Source organism: Dendrobates tinctorius, unplaced genomic scaffold (genome assembly GCF_039654945.1).
Source record: "Dendrobates tinctorius isolate UK_male_01 unplaced genomic scaffold, ASM3965494v1 ptg000241l, whole genome shotgun sequence".
In the NCBI taxonomy this organism is placed as follows: domain Eukaryota; kingdom Metazoa; phylum Chordata; class Amphibia; order Anura; family Dendrobatidae; genus Dendrobates; species Dendrobates tinctorius.
The window spans coordinates 21617682-21637977 of record NW_027361908.1 but is presented as its reverse complement, the minus strand read 5'-3'; the positions used below and the strand labels follow the sequence as shown (position 1 = coordinate 21637977).

At 46.1% G+C, this 20296-nt stretch overlaps 1 protein-coding gene across 1 annotated transcript in view; it reads right to left on the bottom strand.

The window, feature by feature from the left end:
* LRRIQ1 (leucine rich repeats and IQ motif containing 1) overlaps window positions 1–20296 on the bottom strand; it is a 267121-nt gene that overhangs the window by 225740 nt on the left and 21085 nt on the right. The window contains exon 6 of the mRNA XM_073556994.1: window positions 9364–9438. Within this exon, the coding sequence (XP_073413095.1) occupies window positions 9364–9438 (75 nt within the window). The remainder of the gene's footprint in view (window positions 1–9363; window positions 9439–20296) is intronic.

Sequence of the window (20296 nt, the reverse complement as noted above, 5' to 3'; positions counted from 1 at the left end):
CCCCGAGGACCACTCTATATGGGGAGAGTGATACCGCAGCCAGGGGACCCCTAGAAGGACCTGGTCGATACCTTTGGGCATGACGAGGAGGGATATCGCCTCTTGATGAGATGGAGCCACCAAGAGTAACAGTGGAGCGGTTTGGTGGGTAATCTGTGAGGGCAGAGTCGCGCCGTTCACTACTCTGACGGTGACTGGTTTGGACATCATAATCAGTGGTATCGCATGCCGTTGAGCGAAGGCAGATGACATAAAATTGCCCTCCGCTACGGAATCCACGCAAACCCCCACCGCCAGAGTGGAAGAACCAAATCCAAGTGTCCTCTTAAAGGACAACTTGGAGGAAAATGCTGCGGATTCTAGTGAGCAGCCTCCTACGGCCACTAGCGGTGAGCGTCTTCCCTGCCGCTGTGGGCACTGGTTGGCAAATTGACCGGACTGCCAGCAACCATGACAGATCACAGGGGCTCGAGCGGGCCCGGGCCTGGATCCCTCGCGGGAAGCCCCCTGATGCTCAGATGCCCGATCGGGAGATTCCAGAGGTTTAGCAAAACTGGGTGCCAACCTAAACCTCTGCCTACAGTGGGACCACTCCAACCTTCGCTCGGCAAAGCGAAGGTCTATACGGGTGGAGACGATGATAAGCTCCTCCAGTGTAGTGAGAATCTCCCTGGTGGCCAGAGCATCCTTCACATGGCCAGCCAAACCTCTCCAGAATGCCAGAATGAGGACCTCATCTGGCCACTAATTCCGAGGCCAGCATCCGGAACTAGATGGCAAAGTGGCTGACCATGGACGAGCCCTGTGACAATGCCAACAGCCGGAGCGCGGTGTCATGTGTGACTCGCGGTCCCAGGAAGACGAGCTTCAGAGTGTCCAAGAATCGTGAGGCACTCTGCACCACATGATCACCACGCTCCCACAGTGGTGTGGCCCACTCCAAAGCCCTGCCCGACAAGAGGGAAATAATAAATCCCACTTTAGCCCGCTCGGAGGGGAATCGTGCTGCCAGCAGCTCCAGCTGTATAGAGCACTGGCTCATGAAACCACTACAAGAAGCATTATCGCCCGAGAACTTCTCGCACAGCGAGAGGCGGGACAAAGTCGGGGCAGGGATGGCAGTGGTAACACGGGAGACAGCCTCTGTGGCTGCATGAACAGCGACCGCAGTAACATCCGCAGCTGAGACTGAACGCTCGAGAGCCGCCAACCTGCTCTGCAGCTGCCGGATGTACTCCTGCAGTCGCCGTTCGTCCGTCATTACTAGCCAGACCCTGGCGCTAGTATAATGTTACAGGGCTGGCGGAACGCACCAAATAATAAAGATGAAATAATATATAAGGTGCGTTCGCAGCCCAGGGTCCACCGTGTAGGGGTGGTAAACTGCTGCTTAGTAATGGCAGAAATATAAAGCGGTATACAGGAGGTCACACGTGGGTTAACGTCACCCAGTTGGAACAGAAGTGAACTCTGTTACGACACAGAGCCGTGCCACCGCTGAACATAAATGCCGGAGCCTGTTAAAATCACAGCACTTGGCAAGAGAGCGCTCAGTATGCGGTCACAGAACTCAGCCCCAAGGACACGAGGTCTGAGTCCCTCTAGACCTACTGAGCGCGCGGCGTCGCACATACAGATGCCACTACAACTGCTGACTAAGGTGAAGTGTCGAGCACGTGCACCGTGACGTGCAGAGCCACCGGTGGACACTGATGTTAGTCTCAGACTCTGCCTCTACCTACACCTAAGTGTTGTGAGTTCATTTTTCCCTTCACCATTGAGGTCTGATGAACTCCCTCCTCTAGTGAAGGAAGGTAGTGAGACTGATTACCAAACACCTGGGCAGCTAGATGATGACTGGGTGGCTGGAATTGAGGACTGGATATAAGGCTGCCGACGCCCTTCTTCCTGGCTGGTGATTTTCCTGCTGGATTCTTGGAGACCAGTCTGATTCCTGCATCTCAAAGCTAAGTTTTTCTGCTCTGCTTTGTACTCTTCAGTTTTGTTTTGCCTTGTTTTTTGGGAGTTCTGCCATCCCCGGCCGGGGGTGAGCTGAATTCCATTTTTGTCTCTGATCTGTTGTTCTTTTGCTCTGTCTTCAGAATATACCTGAGTGCTGATATAGTCTTTTGAAGCCTAGCGACTTCAGGGCCTGTTTTTCCTATCAGTCGGTTGGCTCATTTTGATAGGGTTTTTGCGGATGGCAGACAGCAGCTTTCCTATCCTGTCCTATGTAGTTAGCTTGGGCCCCATCATTTGCTCAACCTATCTTTCTATCTGTGTTAGTGTTTTCATCTTGCTTCACTGTCATTATATGTTGGGGGCTGCCTATTGCTTTGGGGTCTGCTCTGGGGCAGTTTAGTTTTTCCCATTTCTGTCTTTAGGCTATGTAGTTCTTCGGCTGTGATCGAGGGGTCTAGGGCACCGTAGGAACCCCCCACGGCTACTGCTAGTTGTTGTGGATAGGTTCAGGGGTCTGCAATCCGATAGCTGCCAACCTCTCTGGTTTTTCTGGACTTAGCTGGTATTTTGTTTTTTCCTCCTTCAGTGACTCATCATAACAGAATCACCAGCCATACCGCAGATCCTAGGGTACTCAATAGCAGGAGAGGATTGTAAAAAAAAAAAAAAAAAAAAAAGTGTCAGAATTTTTTTTTTTGTGTGCATATTTTTTCCTCTATTTCTCTGAGGCCGTAGGGGGAATTTTTCTCTCAATGGAGATGAAGCAATTGTCTGATCATGTGGAGCAGCTCGCTGCTGAAGTGCAGGGAACTTCCGCCTATCTTGCTCATTCACATGCTGGTGAACCAAAGATTCCTACTCCTGATGTGTTTTTTGGGAATCGGTCTAAATTCTTGAATTTCAAGAATAATTGTAAATTATTTTTTGCCTTGAAGCCTAACTCGTCGGGGAACTCCGCGCAGCAGGTTAAAATTGTCATCTCTTTGCTGCGCGGCGATCCCCAGGATTGGGCGTTTTCTTTGAAACCAGATGATCCTATTCTGAATAATGTGAACGCATTTTTTCAAGCCTTGGGGTTGTTGTATGATGAACCTAATGCTATTGATCAGGCTGAAAAGACCCTGTTGGCATTAAGCCAGGGTCGGGATTCGGCAGAGTTGTACTGTCAAAAATTCCGAAAGTGGGCGGTCCTTACTACCTGGAATGATGGTGCCTTGGCAGCCCTCTTTCGGAAGGGTTTGTCAGAAACTGTAAAAGATACTATGGTGGGATTTCCTGTTCCCTCTGGTCTTGACGATTCTATGTCATTAGCCATTCAGATGGATCGGCGTTTACGTGAACGCAAAACTACACGAGAGATGTTGCCACCTGTTGAACAAATGTCTGAACCTATGCAATGTGATAAAGTTTGGTCTAGGGCGCAACGTCAGGAGTTCAGAAGGCTTAATAAGCTGTGTTTTTTTTGTGGAGATGCCTCGCATATTATTTCTGTCTGCCCTAAACGAGAGAAACGTTGTGCACACAAGTTTTCTGTGGGTGGTGTTCAACCTAAGTTTCTTCTGGCAATTACTCTGATCTGCTCCCTGTCCACATTTTCCGCCAAGGCTTTTGTGGATTCAGGAGCAGCTCTGAACCTGATAGACTTGGATTTTGATAAACGTTGTGGATTTCCTATGACACCTCTACGGATGCTTATCCCTTTGAGGGGTATTGATGCTACTCCTTTGGCGAAGAATAAACCTTAGTTTTGGACCCAGGTAGTAATGCGGGTCGCCCCAGACCATCAAGAAAATTGCAGATTTTTGGTGTTGCATAATTTGCATGATACCATTGTTCTGGGGTTTCCCTGGTTGCAAATTCATAATCCAGTTCTGGATTGGAAATCTTTGTCTGTGGTGAGTTGGGGTTGTCGGTGTGCCCTTAGTGATGCTCCTGTTTTCTGCACCTCTCCCCAGTCACATGATGTTCCTGACTATTTGGCTGACTTTTATGATGTATTTAGTGAGAATGAGTCTGCGTCTTTGCCTCCTCATAGGAGTTATGACTGTGCAATTGAGCTGAACCAGGGGTGTAAATTCTCCAAGGGTCGGCTTTTCAATTTATCTGTATCCGAGCATGAGGCTATGCGATCCTATATTAAGGAGGCATTGGAGAAGGGTCATATTAGACCATCCTCTTCACCCTTAGGTGCTGTTTTTTTTTTTGTGGCTAAAAAGGATGGTTCATTAAGGCCTTGTATTGACTATCGTGCCCTCAACAAAAATTACTGTTAAATATCAGTATCCGTTACCCCTGATTTCTGATCTATTCTCCAGAGTTAAAGGTGCTTGCTGGTTTACCAAGCTTGACCTCAGGGGGGCGTATAATCTTATTCGCATTAAGCATGGAGATGAATGGAAGACGGCGTTTAATACTCCGGAGGGACATTTTGAGTACCTGGTGATGCCTTTTGGGCTCACTAATGCCCCTTCTGTCTTCCGATGCTTCATGAACGATATATTCCGAGACTTTGTGGATAAATTTTTGATTATCTATCTGGATGATATTTTGATCTTCTCCAAGAATTGGGACTCTCATGTGGAACATGTTCCGGACTGTGTTCCGGATTTTGAGGGAGAATTCCCTGTATGTCAAGGGATCGAAATGCCTTTTTGGGGTACAGAGGATTTCATTTTTGGGATTTATTTTGTCTCCGTCAACTATTGAAATGGACCCGGCCAAGGTACAGGCCATTTATGATTGGGTTCAGCCCACTTATTTGAAGGCCCTCCAGAAGTTTTTGGGTTTTGCTAATTTTTATCGGAAATTTATAGCTAATTTTTCTGGTATTGCCAAGCCATTGACGGATTTGACTAGGAAGGGTGCTGATATGCTGAATTGGTCTCCGGAGGCTGTTTCTTCCTTTCAGGAGCTGAAGCGAAGATTCACTTCTGCTCCGGTTTTGCGGCAACCTGATGTCTCACTCCCGTTTCAGGTGGAGGTGGACGCTTCTGAGATTGGTGCAGGAGCGGTGTTGTCCCAAAAAGATCCTGTGACATCTAAAATGAATCCTTGTGCTTTCTTTTCCCGAAAGTTCTCCCCATCCGAACGTAACTATGATGTGGGGAATCGGGAACTGTTGGCCATGAAATGGGCAATTGAGAACTGGAGACATTGGTTGGAGGGAGCCAAACACCAAGTCGTGGTCCTTACTGACCACAAGAATTTGATTTACCTGGAGTCGGCCAAGCGCTTGAATCCTAGACAGGCTAGGTGGGCCTTGTTTTTCACACATTTTGATTTTGAGGTCTCTTTTCTTCCGGGCACTAAGAATGTCAAGGCAGACGCCCTCTCTAGGAGTTTCCTTGCTGATTCTCCTGTTGTGACTAAGCCTGCTACCATCTTAGGCAAGGGGGTAGTTCTTTCTGCCACCTCGCCCGATTTGAGACGTGCTCTGGAAGAGTTTCAGGAGGACAAACCTGAGTGTTGTCCTAGTGGAAAGTTGTATGTTCCTGACCAGTGGAGGAAGAGAGTGATGTCTGAAGTTCATTGCTCTGCATTGGCTGGTCATCCAGGTATTTTTGGTACTAGAGAGCTTGTGAGTCGGTCTTTTTGGTGGCCCGCCTTGTCTCGTGATGTCAGGAATTTTGTGCAGTCCTGTGGGACTTGCTCCCGGTCTAAACCTTGTTCTCGCTCTAGTGGCTTGTTGATGCCTTTGCCGGTGCCCAGGAGGCCATGGACCCATATTTCAATGGATTTTATCTCTGATATGCCTGTCTCTCAGAGAATGACTGTCATTTGGGTGATTTGTGATAGATTCTCTAAGATGGTCCATCTTGTACCACTCCCTAAGTTGCCATCTTCCTCTGAGTTGGTGCCCTTGTTTTTGCAACAGGTGGTTCGCTTGCACGGGATTCCTGAGAACATTGTATCTGACAGAGGAGTTCAGTTTGTGTCTAGATTTTGGAGGACTTTCTGTTCCAAGCTGGGAATTCAGTTGTCCTTCTCCTCTGCGTTTCACCCTCAGACCAATGGGCAGACGGAGAGAACAAACCAGACTTTGGAGTCGTATTTGAGATGTTTTATTTCTGCCGATCAGGATGATTGGGTTTCATTTTTGCCCTTGGCCGAATTTGCTTTAAATAATAGAGCTAGTTCTGCCACTTTGATGTCACTTTTTTTGTAACTTTGGTTTTCACCCTCGATTTTCTTCAGGGCAGGTGGAGCCTTCTGCCTGCCCAGGTGTTGACACTGTGGTGGAGAGAATGCACCAGATCTGGGACCAAGTAGTGGATAAGTTTTCTCTCTCCCAGGAAAAGGCCCAGCAGTTTTCCAACCGGCGTAGGACCGTTGGTCCCCAGTTTAAGGTGGGTGATATGGTTTGGTTGTCATCAAAAAATATCGCTATGAAGGTGGCTTCTCCTAAGTTTAAGCCTAGATTTATTGGACCTTACAAGATTTTGGAGATTACTAATCCGGTCTCTTTTCGGTTGGCTCTTCCTGTCACATTTAAAATTCATAATGTGTTTCATAAGTCCTTGTTGAAGAGGTTTGTTGAACCAGTAGTTCCTGTGGTTGCACCTCCTGACCCTATATTGGTTGAAGGTAACATGGAATATGAGGTAGAGAAGATACTGGATTCCCGTCTGGCTAGACGGAGACTCCAGTATTTGGTTAAGTGGAAGGGTTATGGTCAGGAGGATAATTCCTGGGTCTCTGCCTCTGATATTCATGCTGAAAGATTGGTGCGTCCCTTTCATCAGGCTCACCCGGATCGCCCTGGTGGCATGGATGAGGGTTCGGTGACCCCTCCTCAAGGGGGAGGTACTGTTGTGAGTTCATTTTTCCCTTCACCATTGAGGTCTGATGAACTCCCTCCTCTAGTGAAGGAAGGTAGTGAGACTGATTACCAAACACCTGGGCAGCTAGATGATGACTGGGTGGCTGGAATTGAGGACTGGATATAAGGCTGCCGACGCCCTTCTTCCTGGCTGGTGATTTTCCTGCTGGATTCTTGGAGACCAGTCTGATTCCTGCATCTCAAAGCTAAGTTTTTCTGCTCTGCTTTGTACTCTTCAGTTTTGTTTTTGTTTTGCCTTGTTTTTTGGGAGTTCTGCCATCCCCGGCCGGGGGTGAGCTGAATTCCATTTTTGTCTCTGATCTGTTGTTCTTTTGCTCTGTCTTCAGAATATACCTGAGTGCTGATATAGTCTTTTGAAGCCTAGCGACTTCAGGGCCTGTTTTTCCTATCAGTCGGTTGGCTCATTTTGATAGGGTTTTTGCAGATGGCAGACAGCAGCTTTCCTATCCTGTCCTATGTAGTTAGCTTGGGCCCCATCATTTGCTCAACCTTTCTTTCTATCTGTGTTAGTGTTTTCATCTTGCTTCACCGTCATTATATGTTGGGGGCTGCCTATTGCTTTGGGGTCTGCTCTGGGGCAGTTTAGTTTTTCCCCTTTCTGTCTTTAGGCTATGTAGTTCTCCGGCTGTGATCGAGGGGTCTAGGGCACCGTAGGAACCCCCCACGGCTACTGCTAGTTGTTGTGGATAGGTTCAGGGGTCTGCAATCCGATAGCTGCCAACCTCTCTGGTTTTTCTGGACTTAGCTGGTATTTTGTTTTTTCCTCCTTCGGTGACTCATCATAACACCTAAGCCTGGGCGCTTAACAGGCTAGGCTGCACAACACATGCGTACCAAGAGTAGGGGTTTCAAATGAGTCAGTCACCAGAGACATTCATACTTGCATACAACACTCACTCCTCATAGTCTGGTAATGCAATCTATACTAGCGCATGGCTGAGCGGCCATGCAAACCTTTTATAGCCACGTCCTTCCGGGACCTTCCTGACCTCTCTGATGGTCCAATCCAAGCTAGAGAAGGAACTGAGCATGTGACCTCCGATCTCCAATGAGAGATCGTCCCACGGGCATGCTCAGTGGACCGAAAGGAGGACTTAGTCCCTGGAGTAGCTCGCTGATGACCAGCATGCGTTGCTATAGTTGGGGCAGATGTGGCAGCAGCAACCAAACCCACGGAGCTAGTCTGGGCAGAGCGCTAGGACCGACGAGTCTGCTGAGCAACCTCCTCTGCGGCTGGAGAGGAATGGGAGACCGCCGGAAGCAAGGCTCGGGATTCCAGCTGTGCAGCGACAGGAACCCGACGCCTAACATTACCCCCCCCCTTAGGGGCCCCTCCTCTCTGAGTTAATGTAGTGATAAAATGAACAATTAGTGGAGAAAGGTTGAACTTGATGGACCTAGGTCTTTTTCAACCTATGAAACTATGTAACAGCATAAAATAGGGGCAAGGACCCCACTTTCAGCGCTTCGTCACTTATTGGGCTTCTTGCCGCACTTTTGATAAAATCACAGATTTGCCTATTGCAGCTCTGCTAGTCCTCTCAATGATGACATCCTACTATGCAGTGCTCGATATTGATGAGCTCCTCCTATCCCCACAACCCATCATTGAGTGGGGAGCTTTCCGCTTATTCCCAGCGAGGCATAACACTGTCCATCAATAGCCCAAGTGGAGTTAGCCAGAGCTCATCATTGACAGAATTGCACCGAAAGAGAGGATTACACAGAAGATCATCAATGAGAAGACTACCAGAGATGCAGCAGACAAAGTGTTTTATCAAAACTACAGCAGCCTAATAAATGACCCATAGTTAAAATCAGGGGTTTTGCCCCTATTTTATGTTACTCTCAGATGAGACAGCATAAACCTAGTGACAGATTCTCTTTAAGCTCACCGGTTGCTTCTGCTGTATACCATTATTAATATGGGATGTCTTACCTTAAGAATAAACCACTTTTAATCAATGAAAATGTATTTCTTGCTCAACTATTAGAACTTGAAAGTTCACCTTCAAATACAACCTAGGATGTGCCAATGGTGGGCTGACATGATCAGACTTGATGCTTTCCCTGCCCGCCATAGAAAGCCCATCGCATCAAGTAGTAGGGCACAATTTCAGCTGCAGGTTCAACACCTGTGCCATATGTGATGTCACCTTACCAGGTCAGAGGAGGCACTCCAATGTTGCATTACTTGGTTATCGCCCCTAATTTAGTTTCCTAACTATTTCCTGTTGACATTTTCTGTGATTCCCTCGGTTTGAGCAGACTTGCCTCACTTTGCTTGACCTAACTAACTATTGGTGTACTGAGAAAGCTAGCCAGCAGACAAGGCAGGTCCCAATAATAACTTAATCAACTTCATAAAAGTCTTGGTTAATTGCGGTCTCGGCAGTGACAGGTATTGCTCATGTCTAATAGCCGATTTTATCAATAACTGGTAAAACAATTAAAGACAAGGTCTACAAATATTTAATCCCATCAAAGAAAGGAAAGATCATTCTCAGAATCATAGAAATTACAAATAATTACATTTTTTTTGTTCTGCTAAAATGATTTACCTGATAATTTTTCAAATCTTCTTCAAGTGCTTCATTGTTTCTCTTCAGATCTGATTCAAGTTGCTCTTGTTGCTCCTTCAAAAGAGATTATACAAGTCAGATTTATTTTTCATTTATTTAGAATATCATAGAAAGTAACCATCACTAGTCTATATATATATAAAACTGAGTGTATGTATATATGTATGTATGTATGTATGTATGTATATCAAGCCACGCCCACTCCACATAGAAAACAATCACTAAGCATCTTTCATTTCACCAGAGCTGTTTAAAAGATGAAAGCTGAGCTGTGATTGGTTGCTATGAGCAACAGTTTTTTTTGTAGACAGTTGTGGTAACTGCGGCCTATTATTATTATCATTTCTATGGTGCTACTGTCCTTCTGTAAAGCTGGAAATAACACAATTTATTACCGTGCCGACACAGACCACCCTCTGACACATACTGCAGGGGGAGCCCCGGTATTACACAGGATAGGATTAGATACACGGCTCAGCAGACTGTATCACAAAGGAGAGGATTAGATACACGGCTCAGCAGACAGCATCACACAGGATAGGATTAGATACACAGGTCAGAAGACAGTATAATACAGGACAGGATTACATACACGGCTCAGCAGACAGTATATTACAGGATAGGAATATGTGGCGCCCCTGAGGGTTCAGTCGCCACAGAGGTACTGCACCTCCTCCTGAGGTGTGGTACCCCACCATGCAGGTAAGGTGGAGACACCTGACCACGCTCCAACACCTGCATCCCACACAACATAGTAGTGTAGCAAAGCACCCTTTGGTGGCTCCCTGCTTGGAACACGAAGCGTGCTGGGAGGCGGATGGAGTTTAGTCTGCACTAAAAGAGCGGGAAGAGGATAGGTTTTAGTCAGTTTGTCACAGGAGTCTGACGAGGTCAGTCTGTGAAAGAAGATCCCCTGAGTGGGATGGATGAAGGAAGTGCTGCAGCCGACCTCAGTGACCTGGGTCCGCTGGCACAGGAAAGGAACATTGATAGAAAGCCTGACTCTCCATAAGAAGGAAAAGATTAGTACGGAACGTGAGGAGAAGAAGAGAACTAAGTATTTGGGTTAGCGGAGAGCCCTTCCCAAGTTCTAAGCGCAAGGCCACACAAGACTTCGGGGCACAACAGCACCGATAGTGAGCCGGGACTTGGTAGCAAGGAGTCCCCGAAGCAGGCTACATCTGTCTGCCGTACAAGTAGAGTTCATGCTTCGGGGACTCCTTGCTACCAAGTCCCGGCTCACTATCGTTGCTGTTGTGCCCCGAAGTCTTGTGTGGGAATAAAGTGGTGACAACTTCTATTCCTCCGGTGTCTGCTGCAGGACCATTAGTATCCATAAAACCCAGAGGTGGTCCTTATACGTGGAGCATTTTAGTGTGAGGCTGCCTCACACTGCAGCCAGGACAGGACGCGGGAGCGCCGTCTCTACCCCTCAGATTCTCCTAAATCCCCCAGGTGGATAACAGTATGTGACTGCCACCCTAACTCTACTCCTCATACCCTACAAGGAGAACCCCACAGGTGGACATCAATTTTTGATTGCCGCCTTCACTGTACTTCTTATACCCTGTATGTAGGATCCCACAGGCAGACTGCACTATGCGATAGCCCCCACAACCTGAGGCTAAAATGCTCCACGTATAAGAACCACCTATGGGTTTTTCTGTCTAGCAGGATTAATACAACTGTAAACAAACATACCAGTGCCTGTGACCACCGTGAGGGGATCTGTCATCCTTTCCAATGTGCCTTAGTCCGTTATTCTATGTACTAAGTGTACCCCATGAATAAGATCCGGGAGGATCGAATCGTCGGGTATTTTGTACAAATTCTGGTGTTGGCAGATTTTTATTGGATTGGACACTCTGAATAAATTCACAATTTGATTGCAAAGTACCTCTTTTTGTTGAGTGCAGTGAATTACTTTTGTATAAGTACTTCACTAAAGGCACTAAGAGGGAGACGTTCAGAAAAGGCACATATGTTGGCGGAGTGTTGGAAAGGAGTACTTCATCTTGCCTGGAAGTTGGCTGAGCTCCTGACCCGGAGGACACGGCACGGATGCGGGCTCTTGCGCCACAACAGACTGTGAGTAAAGCTTTGGAACTACATGCCCTGGTGTCCTCCACTTATTCCTGCGTCAACCTGCCCGACACTGCTACATCCCCTGCGCCCGACATTACACCATCTAAGTGTCACTTCTCCTACTCTGCCCTGGGACTAAAGCCCTGCCTGTGGAGGGCTATAACATCATTGCTGCACCACACCATCTGTCCCAGAGGATCTGTCTACAGCGTCGGCTTAACACCTTCATTGCCGAACACCACAGGTGGTGTCACGACTCATTCATTCTAATCATCATAAGCACACTGAACATTTCCCCTTTTGTACAATGGGCGCCCAGGGCCACGGGCCGGGTCCCAGCTGCCATGACAACTCCCATTGAAGCTCAACGGGCACGGTACCGAGTACCCCATGGCCCAGGGAGGGCGACCCAAATACATACACGGCTCAGCAGACAGTATCACACAGGATAGGATTAGATACATGGCTCAGCACACAGTATCACACAGGATAGGATTAGATAAATGGCTTAGCACACAGTATCACACAGGATAGGATTAGATACACAGCTCATCACACAGTGTCACACAGGATAGGATTAGATACACGGTTCAGCAGTCAGTATCACAAGGATAGGATTAGATACACAGCTCAGCAGACGGTATCACACAGAATAGGAATAGATACACAGGTCAGAAAGAGGATGTGCCAAAGGAGAGGACTTTTCATTCCAAGAATTCCACTCATTCCATCTGATTGGCCTTTTGATTTTAAATGTCCATTAACAATGCTCAGGGACAGTCCTTGAAAGTAGTAGGGATCGATTTGCAATCTCCATGCTTTTCTCATGGTCAACTTTATGTGGTCTGTTCAAGAGTTGGAACTGCCAAAAATCTGTTCATCTTTGCACCAAAAGGAAAAAACAAAAATGTTGTTTATCAAAAGGCTCTTGAATGAGTTGAAAATAAAATACTATCAATACTTGGGTAATCGTTTAGTTAATTTGTGTTGCAAATCTGTAGTGTTGAATATATTATGTGAAATGTTTTTATGTGCAATATAATCATTATAATTTGTTATAACTAACCACAGTTGGTTACTATGCCCAGGCAATGCCGGGCTCTTCAGCTAGTTTGAAATATACTGGAAATCCAGGCCCTGCCAACCTCAATAAGTTTATTAAATGTTCAGGTGATCCAAGTTTGGGAGATACCAGAGAAAAAAAAAATGATACTAAATCTCAACATGCCAGTCCTTTGTTTCCATTGGAGGAAAAAATGCCACCCATGGTGTCAACAGCTTACTCCATTCTCTCCATTTAGGACACATGCTCTGAAGGTGCATGGTCAAGTTTGGGTTCTAGGGCTTTATGAATCTGTGCAAGGAGCTCCAATTTGTGCTTAAAGAGCATAAATGGGGAGATTATTTTAAGCCCTTAATGACCACCAGTGCGTCTATTTACTGACTTGTCATATAGAAGAACAGCCTCCCCCGAAGGGTGAAAATGCAGCAGCTATCAGTTGTAAACTATAGCTGACACCTTCCTGCATCTATTACGATCAGTGTTGGCAGTGACCATGCATCTTTAAAAAAAAAACACACACTAGCTAGTGTGTGTTAGTGTGGGCTAATGTGTGCATTTTCCTGATGAAGTTGGTTGTGCACAGCCCCATAGGGATTTGGAGGAGCACAGCCCCACAGAATAAAAATGGGTACAAGTGTTATCTGTCAGAACCATGGATAGCACTCATTTGAATTAAAAAGTTGTGTGAACGAGCCCTAAAGGTAAGTGGAAGGACTCAGGGGCTCTGTATAGAATTTACATGAAAATAAATATATGAATAAAAATTTTTATATAAATATATCTCTATCAGCTTTAAGAGAGATGTCTATATACTGTGCTTAGAAAATAGTTTTCATATACAACATTAGGAAAGTTAATAGAGGTGTCCTCGGTTCAGCATCTTCAACTCTTAGCTAAAGTAGAGAGCGGCTACAAAAAGCACTTCTAAGGGCTCATACTCACTTGCGAGAGATTCTCGCATACTCTCGTGCGAGTGTCTCACATGAAAACCCGGCACTGCCGCCGCCACTCGGACTGCAGCATCCGCGGCTACATGTATTTCTATGCAGCCGTACGCTCCGGTCCCAGTGCCAGCGGCAGTGCCGGGTTTTCATGCGAGACACTCGCACGAGAGTATGCGAGAATCTCTCGCAAGTGAGTATGAGCCCTGACGCTGAGGACGTGTCCGGTCTTGACCTGAATTACACAGGCAACCGATTATATGAACGGACATGGTATAATTCTTATTTTCCCCTTTGGTGGCTCGTCAGAGAAATGGAAACGTAAAAAGGGTTGTCCTATAAGCAACATTTATCACCTATCAAGAGGATGAATGTATTATTGATATAGGTCTGGCTGTTGAGACCCTTCTCCCAACTGATCTTGAGAAAGGAGTGCCAAAAGTCACTTCTGTGTATTAACCCCTTAATGACAGCCAATACGTCTTTTTACTGACCTGAGATATAAGAGAATATCATCCCCATACAGGTGACAAATCCAGCAGCTGTCAACTGTAGACTACAGCTGACAACTTGCTGTTATCACAAACGATCAGTGTTGGCAACGTCCATATCTGTTTAACCCCTTAGTTGCTGCTTTCAAAAGTGACTACATCAGCTAAATGGTTTATAGATTGTGGGGGCTTCCGCTTTAATCTAATTGCCATAGCTGTTCATGGCCAAATAGAGGCTTTAGAGTCTCCCGGCTATAGCGGTCACTTCAGAAGTTAGCGACATTTAGTTGGTAAAAAAGCACTTTTTCATTACTGCTATACCACTTTGCATTAATTCCTGAAAATCGCATGAAGGGTTAATAAACTATCTGACAGAAGTTTTCAATATGTGAAAGGGAGAAGTTTTTAAAATGGTATCACGTTTGGGGTTTTCCAATATATAGGACCCTCAAAGTCACTTCTAACCTGGATAAGTCCCTCAGAAAAATACATTTTGTAAATTTCCTTGAAAAAATGAAAAATTACTGCTACATTTTAAACCTCCTAAAAGGCTAACAAAATAAATTAGCGTTTAACAAATGGTGCTGATGTAAGGCAGACATGTGGGAAATGTTATTATTAATGTTCTTCTGTGGTATGACTATCTGGATTTAAGATGATCCATACTTATATTAAGCATTTTACTAGAGCCACTAGATCACTCCCCCATACTAGCACAATCATTCAAAGTTTGAAAATTGCAATTTTTTTTACATTTTTGTCAAGTTTCTGATATTTTTTATAAATAAAGACAAAACATATCAACCTAAATTTACCATTATCATAAATTATAATGTGCCACGAAAAAATAATCTCAAAATCAATTGGATTTGTTGAAAAGTTCCAGTGTTATGACCACATAAAGTGACATTGGTCAGAATTTAAAAAATTGGCTCTGTCACTAAGGCCTCTTTCACACATCAGGTTTTCGCCGTCAGGCGCGATCCGGCGCTTTTGACAAAAACCGGATCCGGCGAAATGCAATGCCGGATCCGGTTTCCCCCCCATTGACTTGCATTAGAGCCGGATCGAGCTGGATGGCCATGCGTTTCATCCGATTTTCGCCGGATCTGGCAATGTGACGCGATCCGGCGTCTGGAAAAAACGGCTACTGTAACGTTTTTTGTCTCCGGCGAAAAAGCCGGACACGCCAGATCCGGCGTGTCCGGCTTTTTCATACAATGAAAGCCTATGAGCGCCGCAATGCGCCTGATCCGGCGACAGCCGGATCCGGTGGCCGGATCCGGTTTTTTTGGTCTGAGCATGCTCAGTAGCTCTGCCCACAAGACATATATAAAAGCAAGACAGTGGGACCCTCAGCCACACCCAACATGCCACCCAAGCCAAGAACCAGGAGCAGGAGAAGGCAGCAGACATCTGCAGCAGCACCATCAGCACCACCCCAAATGGAGCAGCATGCTGAACAACGGGAGGGGAGTCCAGCAGCAGATGAGAGACGGTAATTATCAAATCCCCCATTCCTCCAAACTAGGGCTATGGAATATCAAGATATTCATTGGCCCTTTGTTTCTCTTTATTCAACAGCCGCCCAATAGATGCAGCAGCAGCAATGGCAGCAGCAGGAACACCACCCACAGCCATGGAGTCTGGCCATCAGGAAGACAGCACATCTTCTTCTGGGAGCCCTCCCTCGCATCGTCAGCGTTTGACGGTAAGTTTTTATTTCCAAAATCCATCATCTCTGTAATATATGTCTATTCATTGCCTTTTATTTCAAAACAGGAATCACAAGATGAAGAGGAGCTCCCAGAAGAAGAAGGAAGGGGTGGACAGACACTTGGAGTGGGCTCACAATTGGTAAGTTTTTTGCATCAAACGCAGAAACACAACATCACACTACACACAACACATAGAAAACAATGTTCTGCAGACCACACACAGCAAACAAATGCCTACATCCAAAGACATAACATTTTTTGTTTTCTTCTCTAGTCTTCCCAATCTGGTGCTCGGCCAAGAGGTCCTCGCAGTGCCTCCCAGGGTCGTCGGCGACAGCAACGCTGCGGTCACCAGCGTGTAAGTATAAATATTTTTGCTTTGTTTTTTTGCACTTTTTATTTCATTTCTTTTGTGGAGGCTAATTATGTTATTTTTGTCTATTTCTTTAACAGCCTTCACAGCGTGCTCCCGACTCTGACGGTGAGGATGGAGGAATCGATGTGGACCACCTCATCGATCTCGTCAGAGAAAGGGAGCCGCTCTGGAATATGGCTGACCGCCGCCACGCTGACCTTATCGTTACCCGACGACTCTGGGAGGAAATCTGTTCGCTCCTTGTGGACCGCTGGGAGGACCTCGAAGCTCGGGCCCAGATTAAAGAGCGTAAGTATATACAGTACCGGTTGCTTGATTTAAACCAGTGTTTCCCGAACTCCAGTCCTCGTGGTCCCCACAGATCATGTGTTCAGGATTTCTATTTACTTTGGAAATCCTGAAAACATGACCCCTGGGGACCATGAGGACTGGAGTTTGGGAAACACTGATGTTGTATACTAACCACTTTGTCCTTTCTCGGTTCAGGGGAGAGAATTGTGAAGCGGTGGCGGTCTGTGAGGGATCGTTTCAAGAAGGAGTTCAATAAAGAGATGCGGGCCCCGAGTGGATCTGGAGGACGCAGGAGCAAGTACAAGTACGCACAAGCCCTGTCGTTCCTCCGGGATACAATGCTCACCAGAAGGTAAATATTTCACACCACATGTGACAAAAAAATGTTTAGATGTAACTTTTTTTTTTCAGCCAGGGCCATACCATGTCACTATTTTAATTGGTTTTTTTTCTCTTTATTCCACAGCACGGTGAGCAGCACTCGGGAGCCTGCACGATTGGACCCTTCTGAGGCGATCCCTGAGGAGACCGGCACCGAGGGACACTTCGACCGCCCCGGTACATCTGCACCTTCCCAGTCTTCCCACACATTCGACCCATCTGTCCCATCCACCAGCACAGGAGCATCGTGGCCGCCTACATTACATGAAGCTGCTGGTGAGGAGATCGCTTTCCCTTTACCCCACCCTTCTGCCCCTGCCACCTCTAGTACACCTGCGGGTACTGGGCGGCAGCGGCAGAGGGGTCAGGAAAAGACTTATGCGCCAGAGTTCTTGCATCTGAATGCATCTTTCCAGAACTGTCTAAAAGTCTTGTCAGAGCAAATCTCCGCAGGCTTTCAGCAGATCAACTCCAGCATTCTGGAGGTGAAGACACTTCTGCAAACCATGCATTCAGAAGCAAGATCTTCGCCAAACCACACCTTTTTCAGGTCTGTTGTGGAGCGCATGGCAACACTATCTCCTACCCAGCAGATGCATGTAATGCATTCGTGCCACGGTGCTCTACAGCAGGTTACCTCCCAACCTCCACCTCCCACCACTGTAGTTCCTCCACCTGCACCCCCTCCAGTCACTTTCCATCCTCCCCCTCCTATTACATCTGCACCCCCTCCAGCCACTTTCTATCCTCCCCCTCCTATTACATACCAGCAACCTCCCCAGTACCAGCAACATCCCCAGTACCAGCAACCTCCCCACTTCCAGCAACCTGCCCCGTACCAAACTCCTTCCCCGTACCAAACTCCTTCCCCATACAACTTTCCATCAACATCATCTGCTCCTACAGTCCCTGCCCAGCCCTCCACTCCACCGCCCACCACCTCTTCTGCCTCCCACATGTCCACCCATTCTGTAGCTTTTTCCACACCATCACCTCTAACTGTTCCTTCCCCACCACGATCCCAGTCCTCTCTCCACACTCCCATTGTCAAAGTGTCCCGCAGCCCCTCCAGCAGTATTTCCACCCCACACTACACAGATTTATGATGTGTTTTGTAATAAAAATGCCCAGTTGGTTTCAAACCTTTATTAAAAAAGTTTTTTTAACTTTAAAAACAGTTTACAAAATAAAAAATATTTTAAATAAAAGTTAAATTATTGTTTACACTGGTTGTCTGTCATTTCTTTCTGCGGCGAAATATGTTTAAAAAAAAAAGGTTAAATACAGGGTATTTAAAAGGTAAAAAGGTATTCAAAACCAGGTATATAACTGTGGGTAAATTTTAGCTTTTTGCCACAGTTGTGTTCCTGGTTGTGTTTGAAGCAAAGTATTTCACCTAAAAAGTTGTGTTTATTGTTGGTGATTTCCTAACAATGTACACAACTTTTGTTAAAAGGTGAAATACTTTGCATAAAACACAACCAGGTACACACCTGTGGCCTAAAGCTAAAAATAGAGACCATGACAAGATAGCCAACTTTGGTTGGCAAAGGTATATACTGTTGGTACAGAAGGTACACAAGTTTGGTTAGGGCACAAATCTTTCACACTCTGTCATCCTGCCAGTGTACTCTGCCTTGAGGTGACATAAAGTATAGTGCAAAATTGTCCCTCATTACTGAAACCGTCACAGAACTTCTAGTGGTAATGTCATGGTAATCTTGCAAGGTGGTTTCTTCAGAGGTGTCCTCAATGGAAATGGGTTCCTTGCAGATAACAAAATTGTGGAGTACCACGCAAGCTTTGATCACCTCGTCAACAGTTTCTGTCTTGAGGTTGATCGCAGTCAATAGGACCCGCCATTTGGCTGTCAGAATACCAAAGGTACATTCAACCATTCTTCTTGCTCTTGTGAGGCGGTAATTAAAAATGCGTTTTGTTCTTGTCAATCCTCTGCTAGAGTACGGTTTCAAAAGGTGTTCTGACAGCTGGAAGGCTTCATCCCCTACACAGACAAATGGCATAGGTGGACCAGATGTTTGCGGCAGCGGTCTAGGTGGTGGGAACTGGAAGGTGTTTCCATACAGTTTACGCCCCATGGCAGACAGTTTGAAAACTTGAGAGTCATTGCGGCCATAGGCCCCAATATCAACAGCAATAAATTTGTATTCCGCGTCAGCGATGGCCATGAGAACAATTGAAAAATATTTCTTGTAATTGAAATATTCCGATCCCGATCCGGCTGGCTTTACAATGCGGATATGTTTCCCGTCCACAGCGCCCAAGCAGTTGGGAAACTGACATATCTGTTGAAACTTGTCAGCAATTTCAATCCACCTCTCTGTTGTGGGCTCTGGTAAAAACTCTTCAGCTAAGGAGTCCCACAGTGCACGGCATGTGTACTTCACTATTCCAGATATGGTGGAAATCCTGAGTCTGTACTGGAAATGCAGTGACGAAAGGGATTCTCCAGTTGCAAGAAATCTGTGGGGAATTAAAAAAAAATAAATTAGTTTTAAATCACAGCATTACATACCAAAACTCAGCTATAACACTTGGAGATACAAACTACCACCAACAAGATTGCAGTGAAAGTGTGCTCTGATGTGATCACATCCAATAAATGTGGCTTACCTTAAAGTCACCATCAGACGCTCTGCGGGTGAAACAGAGAAGCGGCAATAGGTGTCCGCTTTTCTTATGAGGTGTGCAATGCGCTCCACCAAGTAATCAAAATTCTCCATTTTCATCCGAACATATCCAAAAAATTTATCCGGGTTTCGTCGAAGGTCCATGCAGAGTGTAGAATAGACCCCACGCATCATTCTCTTGGCTGTGATGGGGTGGATCCACAAACGTCGTCTACGATGCCTGATGCGCTGCTGTCTCGCTCTCTCCTTCTCCAGAACAATCACCCTCAAACGATTCGCCTCTGCTATAAAATCCGCCAAATTCTTCAAAATATTTCCAATGACAACATCCATCTTCGCCAGTAACTTGCTCTTCTCTCCAACCTGCACTTTCTCCTCTACAACCTGTCAAAGAAGGGCTGTAGGAACACGCTATATATAGTTTTCCAGTAGCCAATCCCGTTCGGAAGGCCACAAGGGTCAATTTTAAAAACCGGATCCGGCGTAATCCGTCGAAAAACGGATAGAAAAACGGATGAACCGGATGAGACGGATCCGGTTTTGTCTGTCAAGAACAAGACGGATCCGGCAGAAAACCGGATCCGGCACATCAGGTTTTACAAAACATTTGCCGGATCCGGCGTTCCGGCACGACGCCGGATCTCGCCTGACGCCGAAAACCTGATGTGTGAAAGTAGCCTAAGGGGTGTTAAACATTACTGAGCATGTGCACCACTAACTGTCTAGAACGCCTATACACAGTTATTGTACAATTATTAGAGAAGTGGTCACACATGCTCAGTAACATTTTATTCACACAGCGGACATTGGGACCCAAGTTCTCAAACTTGTGAATAGTTGATGTATGATGCTTATATGACAACCCACTTAAGGTTCCCATACAATTTTGATGAGACAACAGACCATGCACATGTG